The 13722-nt window shown below is 34.5% G+C and overlaps 1 protein-coding gene across 2 annotated transcripts in view; it reads left to right on the top strand.

The window, feature by feature from the left end:
- Positions 1-13722, top strand: part of COG5 (component of oligomeric golgi complex 5) — a 298194-nt gene that overhangs the window by 134244 nt on the left and 150228 nt on the right. For both annotated transcript variants that reach the window (XM_072791548.1, XM_072791549.1), the window contains one exon: positions 6137-6267. In XM_072791548.1, coding sequence (XP_072647649.1) covers positions 6137-6267 — 131 coding nt within the window. The remainder of the gene's footprint in view (positions 1-6136; positions 6268-13722) is intronic.

The raw sequence follows: 13722 nt of genomic DNA, 5'->3' as shown, positions 1-13722 counted from the left end.
ATGTAAACATTGAATATTAATATGTAATTAATATAAACAATGTAAGAAAAAGATAAGGGAGTAAAAATTATTTAGAGATTCTCCAAAGGAAATACAGGTAGTATAAAATAGTTATTTAGCTTCATCATTTAAAAATTATAGCAAACCATGAATAGAACATACTACTTCTGGCAGCACATAAAATATTCAAAACAGTGATTATATCCAGTGCCATTTATGGTAAAGTGACTCATAGGTTATTGGAAAAAATGTATAATGTGATATAGTCATTTTGAAAACTAGTTTGATAATTTGTATCAAAAAACTTAAAAGTGTGACTGACTCAATAATTCTTTGATTATTTCCCAAGGGAATAACTCTAGATATTTAGAATTTTTATATGTAAAGATAAAATAGTTATTTATGATAATTATTCCACTCTAGGTGAATGAATAATTTTTGGTTCATTTATTTGATGAAATGTTGGGCAGCTATTAAAAATTGGTATTTATAAGGACTGTAATAGTACGGGTGAATACTTTTAACATTAAATTAATAAGACATTGTAAATAAGCAATTACAAACAAAAACAGGAACAGAAGAACTTATGAGTAGATTAAAAAGGAAAATAAGACTTTAAAGGAATATAGTAGACCTTTATTTTCAATTTTAAGCACCACCAAGATTTTAAGTATTTTAGGAACATCTGAAGGTTGCTTGAAATTTCTCTGAGGCACATATCTGAATTGTGCTCTTTGCAAAGTTGGTGTGTAGGAGGGAGTCACTTTCATTGGTAAGTGACTATAGCCAGCTGCCCAGTTCCTTTATGTCAGTTTTTGCTTTTTCTGCTCTTTCTCAGATAAACATCCGGGAGGAGGATATAGACTATTTTGGTGCTACTTGAGAATTTGAAGATTCATAAATTTCTCAGACATAATCATGTATTTTCCAGTGATCCAGTTGACTTTTGTGACCTCTATGTTGTGAGGTTATATAATTACCCCTCTTTTGAAATATTTTTTTCCTTCCTTCCTTCCTTCCGTCCTTCCCTCCCTCCCCCCACTTCTTCCTTCCTTGAGAGAGAGAATTTATGAGCGGGGTAGGGGCGGTGGGGAGGAGCAGAGGAAAGGGAGAGAAGCTTAAGCAGACCCCATGCTGAGTGCATAGGGGCTCAATCTCCCCACCCTGAGATCATGACCTGAGCTGAAATCAAGAATTGGATGCTTGAGGGGCGCCTGGGTGGCTCTGCAGTTGAGCATCTGCCTCTGGCTTGGGGCGCAATCCCGGAGTCCTGGGATCAAGTCCCACATCAGGATCCTTGTATTGAGCCTGTTTCTCCCTTTGCCTGTGTCTCTGCCTCTTTCTCTCTCTCTCTCTCTCATAAATAAATAAATAAAATCTTAAAAAACAAAAAGAATCGGATGCTCAATCGGATGATTGAGCCACCTAGGAACCCTGAAATGTTTTTCAATTTCTAGAAATTCCTTAATGAGCATATTTTTAAAAGGAAAAGACAAGACTTTTTTTTTTTTTTCTTTTTAAGATTTTATTAATGCATGAGATAGAGGTAGAGACATAGGCCTAGGGAGAAGCAGGCTCCTTGCAGGGAGACTGATGTGGGACCGAGTCCCCGGACCTGGATCACAACCTGAGCTGAAGGCAGATGCTCACCACTGAGCCACCCAGGTGTCCCAAGACAAGACTTTTTCCAGTTACCAGTTAATAATTTTAGCATTAAACTTTTAATGGACAGTATCTTTTTAACATGTGTAAGCTACAAATACTACCTACGAAGTTTAAGAATTAGAATATTATAAACCTGTTGTATCACCTATCTCTACTAGCTTTTCTAAATGTTGTTAATGTTTGTATGTGTCCCTAAATAATATATTATTTAAGTTTGCATGTCTTCATATAAATCACCTCTTGCTGTGTATATTCTTCTAAAACTTGCTCTTCTTCCTTAATACTATTTCACTAAGAGATATTGATATTGATGTTATACCTTTCATTTTTTATTTTTACTCCTGTGAAGTAGTATTTTGAATGAATGTTACATTTTATTCATCTCTTCTCCAATTGATGGTCATTTTGGTGGTTTTTATTTTATTTTTTTAAACAATGCTGTTGTGAACATTGTACATGTCTTCCAATATGCGTGTTTAAGAACTTCTCTGGATTATGTGCCTTGTAACTTTATATTTTGGTCATAGAGAAATTCGCATAAAATCTTATTAGATTATCCCAAATTGATTTTCAAAGTGGTTTTTAGTAAGTTACAATGTTTCTCTTTATACACACATGTATATACATATACATACATGTCAGCATGCAGATATACATATGTATGTATATATTTATTACAGTTAACATGGTGATAAATGTCTTCCTACCCAAATATATTAAGATTTAATTGTTAAAGTGTAATTAATGCTGGCATATTTCAAAATTTGGCATTTTAGGACATTTTATATATTTTAAAAGTTTTCCTTTTTTAATTTTTATTAAGCACAAAATAGGAGTTTTTAAATGCTATCTTTGTTCCGCCCTGTCTTAATTTAATTCCCTGAACAGTTAATTCTGATACAATTTTTACATCTTTTCCTTTCACTGAGCAAATTGGAATACTACAGAAGGAATACTATCTATTCTTTGAATATAAAGTTATCTTCTCTCTAAGGCTTGTGGGATTGGCCTGGGGTGATCTAGTGAAAAGACTGAAGTCAGACCTGGATTTAAATTCTTCTTTGCTGCTTACTAGCCAGCTGAATTTGTTAATAATTTAATAATATTTCTAGTAAGGTTGTTTAGAATATTACAAACAAATTGGATGCATACATTAAAATAATAAAAAGACATTTTGTATCCAGTTTAATGCCCTCCACATGTAGGGTGTTCAAAAATTATATTATTGGAATCATCATCATCTGTTTGTTCTTGGCTTCAGCCCCTAGATGTGTTTCACAAAGAGCAGATGTGAAAAGACTTAAAACACTAATAGCAATTGTATGGAACAGTTAAACAGGAGGGGAGAATTTAGTGCAGTCCTTCCATTCTCCTGGCTGAGTGGGTGGGAGGTGGCGGTACTTTGTTTTTTTTATTGTTTTTTACTCTCCTCTTTCTACATTTAACCTGTCTTTTTTTTTTTTTTTTAAGATTTTATTTATTTATTCATGAGAGACACAGAGAGAGGCAGAGACATACGCAGAGGGAGAAACAGGCTCCATGCAGAGAGCCCATGTGGGACTCCATCCTGGGACCCCAGGATCATGCCCTGAGCCAAAGGCAGATGCTCAACCGCTGAGCCACTCAGGCTTCCCTACTCTTTTATTGAAAAGCTAATTTGTGGAGTAATCAGTAAGGAAAATAATAGGGCTCTTTCCCCCTCCCAGCCATAGGATTTTTGTATTCCAAATATAGTATGTATTTTGGTTATTTTTTAAAAGTGAATAGCTGTATTTTTTTTAAGTGAGTATACAGTGTGGATAAGCAGGGGATGGAGCAGTGGGAGAGGGAGATGATTAGATAATGTGATGGGGGCCATTGATTACCTTAAAAAAAGTATTGCAATTAATCATTTATATTCCTCTCACCCCTGCTAGATGGTAGACTTTGTGAAAGCATAAATTTACAGTATTTACTTTTTATTCCCACAACACTTGCATAATACATTTTATCTATCTTTCAGTGGTTGCAACTTTGTGCTTTGTTTTCCTTTCTTAGACTTTGCTACTTAGGATGAGAATTTAGGTCTGATTCTTTTATGTGGTTGTCTGTGACTTTGATACTCAATAAATGGTTTGAATGAGTGATTTGAATTGTCTTCAGAGTGACAGATCAGCATTTGTAAGAATAAAGCAACTTTTGGTTTTGTTTATCTCTAGAAATTTATAACTGGAGGGAAACTTAAGGTTTATATACTGTAGTTTTTCATTTTTCAAATAAAGTAACTGATATCAAAGATGGCAAGATTTATATTAAAAAACATTAATGGCAGAAATAGAATCCAGGTATCTTTACTCATGATGTCTTTTCTCTTTTTTTTCTTAATTGTGATATTTTTCCTTCTTAGTTTACAAAAAAAAAAAAAAACACGTTGATAGCCTGCTTGAAAAGAAAATAATACTTATTTTCTATCGTGTGCATGTCTGTAGTTTGATTCTATATTGTCTAGTAAATGTTTTAGGGTAAACAAAGCATTTCCTCATTGACCATTACCATGGCTGGGATCAAATATAATTCTCAAAAAAATTCTCTGAAAAATAAAATTTAAAATAAAAAAAATCAGATTAAAAACTTTTTTGTGGGTTATAATCCACCCTACATTTACATAATAGATTGATGTATAAATCACTTTGGCATTCATTAACTTGTTTTGATTCTAATGATAGTTTTAAGAGTTATAAGCATGACTTATATGTTGGCATTTTACGACAAAAAATTGGGGCTCGTTGAGGCTATATCTTATGACTGATCAACTAGTGATCAGTTAATTATGAGGCAAAATCGCAAGCCCATATGATTTAAAGGGTTTTGAAACTTTTTCTACTGTGGTAGGCCAAGGTCCCTGTAGATACACACATTTAACAAAAATGCTTGTGGTTGATATGCGATTAGCAATAACCACTGTTGAGCTGCCCTCTGTTTCCTTTTGTCATTTTATATAGCGCTATATATGGTGTTCAATCAGTAGATATTGGAGTGGTTAGTTAGCATTATAGTAGGTAACTTGCTGTGACTTTGCTTAAGTAAAAAATGATAACATGGGAGGCGGGGCAAGATGGCGAAAGAGTAGGGTCCCCAAGTCACCTGTCCCCACCAATTTACCTAGATAACTTTCAAATCATCCTGAAAACCAAGAATTTGGTCTGAGATTTAAAGAGAGAACAGCTGGAATGCTACAGTGAGAAGACTTTGCGCTTCTGTCAATTACAACTTGTTTTTGGCCACTCTGCACTGAGCAAAATGACTAGGAGGAAAAACTCACCTCAAAAGAAAGAATCAGAAACAGTCCTCTCTCCCACAGAGTTACAAAATTTGGGTTACAATTCAATGTCAGAAAGCCAATTCAGAAACACAATTAAAAAGCTACTGGTGGCTCTAGAAAAAAGCATAAAGGATTCAAGAGACTTCATGACTGCAGAATTTAGATCTAATCAGGCCGAAATTAAAAATCAATTAAATGAGATGCAATCCAAACTGGAGGTCCTAATGACGAGGGTTGAGGTAGAAAAATGATAACATTTAAGTGCTAGGAATATGTTTTAATAAGACTTAAAAATCAGTTCCAATTAAGAGAATATAGTGAAAAAAGAGATTTGATATTCTTGAGTAAGTGGAAAACAAACTAATCTATGTAAAGCAATTCTGTTTTTTCAGAAATAATTTATCTTGTTAAAATAGAAAATAGAGTTTTAGAACTGTGAATAAGCTGCTTAATCTTGAAATCTTGACCTTTAGTTTTAGCATTTTAGTTATTTTAGATATGTCTAAGGTAAGTCAAAAAATAAAAACATGAAAAAATAACTTTCTCAAATTCTAACTATGCACAGTTATTATTAACATCTTTGTAGAGATCTTTTCATGCTTCTTACCCTGTATGATTCTGTAAATAGAATATGTTAATTCTAAAACTAGTTAATTATTATGTAAATTTTTTTATCCAGTGATATGAAAATCCTTCAATGTAAGTTGCTATTAGGCTACCTAATCATATAAACTGGCAGTATGAAAAGTGCTAGCATCCTAAATTATTTTTATGACTTATTATTCAAATGGTGGACACTTGTTTCAAATACAGAATAACTTTTAAAACTGTCTTGCAGCTTGAGAAATTTATAAGATTATCAAGATATTTCTTTACATTAAAATAAATTTGACACTATTTTTTATGTAATCGTTGACATTACTTGGGATTTACTATAATAATAATTTCTATTCTTGCTTTATCATCTCAATCTTTAGAATATTTTGCTTCAGAGTAAAGTTGTTTATTAAATAGAAAATGTTTGGGTAACTGTAGTTTTTAAAATACAGATTTTGAAAGGGAATAAATAGTGTTCAACAGCAAATCTATAGTATTTTGAAAAAGTAAGACATATTTCAGTACCTTGATATATATTCAATAGTGAAATACTTAAATGTGTTTTTTTTTAAGATTATCTTTCTCAAGGAATAGATCTTTCTGGAATAGAAGTAATAGAAAATGATCTACTTTTTATTGCAAGAGCTCGACTTGAAGTGGAAAATCAAGCTAAGCGCCTACTGGAACAGGGGGTAGAGACTCAGGTAATAAAAGTAATAATACTTTTTTAACGTGACAAATATAAGACAGACCTGCCTTTAACTTTGAGGTTAAAAGCTAATATATGCCCTCATCACTGAGGAACTATGCTTACAGTTGAATTGGAAAGTAGATTATAAAGTAAGTACAGGGAAAAGTTCATTTAATATGTATTTATCTAATTTAAAAAATAGATTCTAAGATTTTGGTATGTAATGTACATAACATGAGATATAGTTTATGTGATGTCTGTGTAGATAGACAGTACCTGTTGAGTATGCTTATTTTGTCTGTGGCACTCTTACTTATTTAAGCCCTCCAACAACCTAGTGAGGTCAGTATTATTATTTTTTCTGCTTTACAAATGAAGAAACTGAGAATTAATCTGTCAAAGGTCACGTAGCTATCACCTGGTATAGTTTGGTTTTAGACACTAAGTACTTAAACCCAGAACCTTGCACCATTAATAATCACTGTGCCATAATTAAAAAAAAAATTATTTTGACTTGAGATATCTCCTAAGGTGTTATTTTCCTGACGTTTAATGTTCTGAAGTGGAAGAAACCCAAAGGCATTGATGTAGTTGAATCAGCAAATTCGATGTAAATCTGTTATTCTGCATTACTGTTGTACCCAGGTATTTTCTTCATTTGTATTGGACTCAAATACAATTATTAGTGTCTATTTTTTATTCAGGTCTTTTCAACCAAGAATTGCATTTTGGGTATTGGATAAAAATAATTTTACAAATATTCTATTCTTTAAGTAGTCTCTAAATCAGGAAGGTAACTATTTGACTTCTGATTCTTCATTGTTAAAATTTAAAAAGCAATACTGAATGTCACTGTTTTAAGTAACCTTTGAAATTGGTTATTATATACATAATGAAAAGCGAACAATTGATGTGTGCATACAGAATGAAATGCCACATACACACATGCATATAGAGCAGAATACCACAGTGTGAACACATCTGTGAAATCAAGACCCAGGTCAAGAAATGGAAAACTCCCAGCACTCCCGGATTCCCTTTACTCCCTCTCACGTCACTGCTGTCCTTTCCCTGAAGGTAACTCGAATCCCAACTTATAATACTGGAGATGAACTCTACAGTTCTTCTAACTTTAAGTCTCATTATGAAGATAAACCCCTTATACTGTTAAAAAAAAAATAAGATACTTGCCTACATCAAATTAGAGAAGATACATGATAGCCTGGGGGCTCAGCGGTTTAGCACCTGCCTTCGGCCCAGGGCGTGATCCTGGAGTCCTGGATTGAGTCCTACATCAGGCTCCCTGCATGGAGCCTGCTTCCCCTCTGCCTGTGTCTCTGCCCCCCACCCCTCCATCTGTCTCTCATGAACAAATAAATAAAATATTTTTAAAAAAATTAGAGAAGATACCTTCTCAAAGAAATATTCAAGGAATTCCAAGTCAACTTTGAATTAAGATGAATATTTCTATAGAAAATTGATATCAGCCCAGCTTATTTCATTGTGAGAGGTAGCAGTTACATTTCAGAAAGTGAATGATCACAAGCCTTTTGTATTCATCTAATAACTATATTATCACTATGTCAGAGATTTCAAACCTCATCTATATATACTATTTAAAATTTTTCCTGTGAAGGATTTATTGCTATGTATGTATGTATATGTATGCTTATATCTTTAATTTATGTACTTCTTAGTATTTTATTATGTTTCAGAGTCATGGGACTGAAATCAAAAATGGTAGAAAAGAGACATTACTAAAATTTGTTGAACTAAAATATCATTTTTCAGTACGGGTGGGTGATTTTAGCATGTTGCAAAGGAATGGATACTTTTAATGGCTTATTTTTTTACTGTATTCTTATATATATTTAAATTGGGAAAATATTTTCTAGGATAATTGTTCCCAATTAAACTCAATTTTAGATATGTTATTGTTTTGGGTACTTTTTAACAATTGTCAAATTTGACTTTTCTTCAGTTTTTTTAAATCATTTTAAAATTATTATTTTTTATAATAAATTTATTTTTTATTGGTGTTCAATTTACCAACATACAGAATAACACCCAGTGCTCATCCCGTCACATGCCCCCCTCAGTGCCCGTCACCCATTCACCCCCACCCCCCGCCCCCCACCCTCCTCCTCTTCCACCACCCCTAGTTCGTTTCCCAGAGTTAGGAGTCTTTATGCTCTGTCTCCCTTTCTGATATTTCCCACACATTTCTTCTCCCTTCCCTTATATTACCTTTTACTATTATTTATATTCCCCAAATGAATGAGAACATATGTTTGTCCTTCTCCGATTGACTTAATACCCACCATTTGCTTCAACGTGGATGGAACTGGAAGGTATTATGCTGAGTGAAGTAAGTCATTTTAAAATTAAAAGAGAACTGATAAGCTTGTAGGAAATTAATATCCTTTAATATTAATAGTGTTGTTATATATTCAGATTGTATAATCAAAAGATTAGTAAAGTAGATAAGTTGTCAGTTAGCTAATGGCCCATGTCTGATCAGTGAGATTAAGTTAGATAAAGAAGAAAAAATATAAAAATATTGTGTGTCTACATGGGTAGATGCGGAATGGTCTATATAGATCTGAGAAGAACGAGTACTGGGGAGCTATAATTTTGTATGTCTCAGTGTTGTTTGAAGGAGGATAGATTCTGCTTACTAGATGGGAATCTTATCTCTCTGTTAGGCTATACAGATTATATTAGCATAGTTTGTTGTTAGTCAATATTATCCAATTCATTTGTCTCATTTAGATTCTGTAAGTATAAAGTAACCAACCTGAGTATAATTGGGCTTCCTACATTAATTTTCCTAAAGAAAGAAAATGTACCGATCTGTCAATATTAACTTTCTTGTTCATTTTACAAGTTTTACAATGTGTAAAGTGATATTTGTGTTCATAATATCATTTATTTCTGAATTTAGTCCTGTGTGTGTCTCTCAGACCTGAGTCCTCTGATTTATTTTCATAGTGTCAGGTTTCTGATCTTGCAGAACTGAGAAGAATAAACCTTAATCGATAGTGAGCTATTGTGATAATGCTTCTTGGGAAGCAGGGTGTCTTAGTGGAAGGAGTCTGTTTTGGAGACTCCTTTCCTCTTAGAAAGCAACAAGACAGAAGTGTCATCCAGATGTGTCACCAGCAGTTCAGGAATTAAGAAAGAAACTAACCTTTATCGAATACATGTTCTTGGCCAGGATTTGTGGTTAGTCCCTATTCTCAGTCGCAGTAACAGATATGTGAGGAAGATATAATTATCCACTTTTTATGGTTAAGGAAACAATGCCCTGGAAAGGTTAAGAAATTAGCTGAAGATTACACAGCTAGCAAGCGGTAGAGTCATGGTGTAGAAATGCCTGCTTTCCACCTTTCTTAAGACCAAGGAGTTTATTCTAATTTTGTTAAATAATTGCATTTTAAATTATTTGACAGTCTGCAAAGCAATTTATGTTGAAAAAGGAACTTTTATAGCATAAAAATTTCTTTGGGAAGTCTCCATATGATGACTAATCTCAACCCGTTCTTCAGTATTCTTATGTTTCTGCGGCCAACTTTTTTTCTCCCTATTCTCTGAAGTTAGTATTTCAGACTTTCTCTACTTTCCATCAGCCTCCCCCACTCCACCCTTGTCCCACACTTCAGTTCACCCTGAGCAGAAGATGCCCTTACTTTCTACTTCGCATTAGCACCACTTGTACCCCCTGTGCTCTGGGTCCCAGTTTCTTAGGAACCTTATCTCATTGTAGTTCCAGCTCTCCTTTCTGTTTTGATCCTTTCTCTCTCTCTCTCTCTCTTTTTTTTTAAAGATTTTATTTATTCATGAGAGACACACACAGAGAGACAGAGACACAGGCAGAGAGAGAAGCAGGCTCCATGTAGGAAGCCCGATGTGGGACTTGATCCCAGGTCTCCAGGATCATGATCTGGGCTGAAGGCAGTGCTAAACCGCTGAGCTAACCGGGCTGCCCTGATCCTTTCTCTTGTGCTCTTTTTCTTCTCATCAGCATTTAAACATGTACATTTGATGCCAGTTTCCCCTGTGTTCTCTGCTTTTCAGGCTCACAAGCTTGCTTTTAGTTTCTCACGTGCCTGCTTTCCTTCCTTCTTTAGGGCTTTCATGTTCCTTTGATGCCTGGAATACTCCTTCCAATTTCCATTAAACAGATGCTACAACTTGTACCTATTTTATTCTCAAGTCATACTTTCCCATTTATCAGACATCATTGATGTAGCTAAACATGTTATTAATATTTATTGTAAATATAGACCAAAAGAATGATAGCATTTTAATTTGAAGTACTATTACTTCATGAAATATTGCATACTAAATAGTTCATAGGCTCATAACAGGAACAGAGATTTTCAATAAATAACTTTTGAAAAATTATGTATCATCAGTTGCATTTGATAATGAACTTCTGACATTAATTTGGCTTCTCAAAAATGTTAGGAGGTACCTAGTTGGCTCAGTCAGTTAAGTGTTTGCCTTTGGCTCAGGCCATGATCCCAGGGTTCTGGGATGGAGCCTTGCATCTGGCTCCCTGTGTAGCTGGGAGCTGGCTTCTCCCTTCCCCTCTGCTGTCCACCCTCAGTACCCCTGCTTGTATTCTGGGTCTCTCTCTCTCTCTCTGTCTGTCAAATAAGTAAATAAAATCTTTTAAAAAATGTTACTGATTTTTTTCAAAGATTGATTGATTGATTTATGAGGGGGAGAGAGAGAGAGAGAGAGAAAGAGAGAGAGGGGTGGAGACACAGGCAGAGGGAGAAGCAAGCTCCTTGCAGGGAGCCTGATGTGGGACTCGATCCTGGTTCCTGGGATCTTGTCCTGAGCCAAAGGCAGAAGCTCAACCGCTGAGCCACCCAGGCATCCCGTGTTTTTGTTTTTGTTTTTTCTTTGTTTTTTTGTTTTTTGAGTGTGTAGTTGATTGCCATAATTTTCGTTGTCAGTTAATTGTAAAACTTAATTTTTTTGATTATTTATTTATTCATGACAGACACATGCACACACACAGAGGCAGAGACACAGGCAGACAGAGAAGCAGGCTCCCTGCAGGGAGCCGGATGCAGGATTCAATCCCGGGACCCCAGATCACGCCCTGGGCTGAAGGTGGTGCTAAACCGCTGAGCCACCTGGGCTGTCCGTGTAAAACTTAATTTTATTAAAATAAAGTTAGTGCATTTTCTTTTCTTGGCATTCTTTTACTAAAAGTAAAATTTTAGTAAATATAATTTCTTTTTGATCATTACTGTTTTTTCCTAATTAATTGCTTAAATGTGCTGTTTTCATTTGTAGGTTTTAAATAGCTTTGTAGTATCACAAAGTCTCTAGTGTTTCAAAATTTATTTTGAAGTTGTAAACCAAATTATTACTTAGATACTGAGGAACGGTTGTTTCTTCCTACATAAAAAATACAGAAGTAAACTAACACAAAAGCTGTATTATTTCTATATGGAAAAGATTCATAGTGGTATCACTAGTATCACTACCATTTTCTTTACTAAAAGTTTGGAAGGATTGATGACTTGGAGTGCATCTTTTGATGAAGCATACTGTATCACCATAATAGAAAAAAAAACAGCTGGGCGTGCATGCTAAAAATTGTATTTTCATGGTTTTCAAACAATATGAATAGTCAGAAGACTAAAGATCATGTATTATGGTAACATAAGGACAACTTTCGCAGTTAAAGGAAATTGATTTGGGGCATTTCAGTGCTGTGATGGTTTTATTTACTGCAAGTAGTGTTTGGGTTACTATGGTAGATGCCCAATGCATGAAGAAAATACCTTCTATTGGAAATGGCAAATTCAGTACTTTTTTATTAAGTCTATACAATTGGAGATTTCTTTCTTCTAGCAAAGAGAGATCAAATTTAAACTATTTTAGGTTAAACCCAAATAAAATAACTTTATTGGAGGAAAAAAAATTCACTTGGCTGTCTTTGTCACAGACATGGGACTAGAGATATGGCTTCTATCCATAGTTCTTCCGTGACTCCTATTTCTCTCTCTGTCTTTCTGCCTTTTGTACTGATCCACAGAATCTTTCACTGACAGAGCCAAAGGAGAACCTTATAGTATTTTCAGGATTGCAACAGATTCATTACCTCGAGCTCTAACTAGCTTTCAAAAATAGGTGACAGAGATTTTGATCTGGACGAGTTCCTGCATCACCATAGATACCAGGCCTCCACAGTGAAATGATGACATTTTAATTAGAATGATGGCTTTAACTTGTGAATTATAAGCTTTCTCGGTAAACAAGTGCAGGACTTTCTGGAGGTTCCAGGATGGGGGAAGATGATGTACTCTTTTGTCTTTAAAAGTCATCAGGAAGAGGTAGAGTCTATGTGATCTATTCTTTGAGAGCTCAGGACTCAGCTATGATCTCTCTCATGGTAATTGTTGCCAGTGCTAGGAAGTGAATATCCATGAACATGTCTTTTCTCAAAGGCAGAAAACCTCCTTGGTCAAGCAAGCCCAGGGTTCTGGTGCTTATTAGTTGACAGCTAAAAGTATTGTGACAGTGTGATCTAGACAGAGTCCTTTTAAGAGATGACATTATAGAATTGAAAGTCAATATATAAATGTCTACATAGTACACAATAAGTGTTTAGGATATCATGAACCCCTTTTTACTTTTATAGTTAAAAATTCTCAGTTTCTTCTAGCATAGAGAGGGTTGCAATTTAAATGCATTCTGTAGAAGATCTATGGAAGCATTTCCTTAGCTTCAAAAACACTTCCTGGCAGAGTTGAACAATCAAAAAACGAGTCCTTATGTAGCTAATTATGGCAGTTCAGCATGCAACACTTCTTTTGTGATCTCTTTCTTTTCTGTTGGCCCAACAAACACTAATAATAGACTGTCAGTTGATCTGTCAAGCTGGATATCTGCTTTGAAAGGTCTAGCTTTTCTGTCTTTAGATGCTGCAAGTTTTCCTGGCTGGTCTCATCAATTCTAGAACAGATCTCATCATTTGAGTCTATAGAAACTCTTTTTGTATGTTTGGTCCCAACTTACTTTGTGTTTCTTGGTTTTTGTTTTTGTTTTCCCATTTACTAAGCATAGAGTTTCAATAATTTTTCAACTCTTGTTGAAGTATTTTTCGTTTTGCTTATTTTAAAAACGGAAGTAATTGACCTATAATACCCTCTTAGTTTCAGGAGTATATCCTCTTAGTTTCAGGTGTACATCATAGTGGTTAGATATTTTTAAATGTGAAATGATCACCATAAGTCTAGGTACTGTCACCATACAAAGTTACTACAATGTTATTGACTGTATTTCTTCTGCTCTACATTACATCCTCATAACCTAATTATTTAATAACTGGTAGTTAGTATTTCTTAATCTCCTTCATCTATTTTGCCTGCCCCCTCAGTCCCTCTCTCATCTGGTAACCAGCAGTTTGTTTCCTGCATTTGTGAGTCTGTTTTGTTTTGTT

This window comes from Canis lupus, chromosome 21 (genome assembly GCF_048164855.1).
Source record: "Canis lupus baileyi chromosome 21, mCanLup2.hap1, whole genome shotgun sequence".
Classification (NCBI taxonomy): Eukaryota; Metazoa; Chordata; class Mammalia; order Carnivora; family Canidae; genus Canis; species Canis lupus.
The sequence above is the reverse complement of the archived record's forward strand: the minus strand, read 5'-3'. Positions and strand labels throughout refer to the sequence as shown.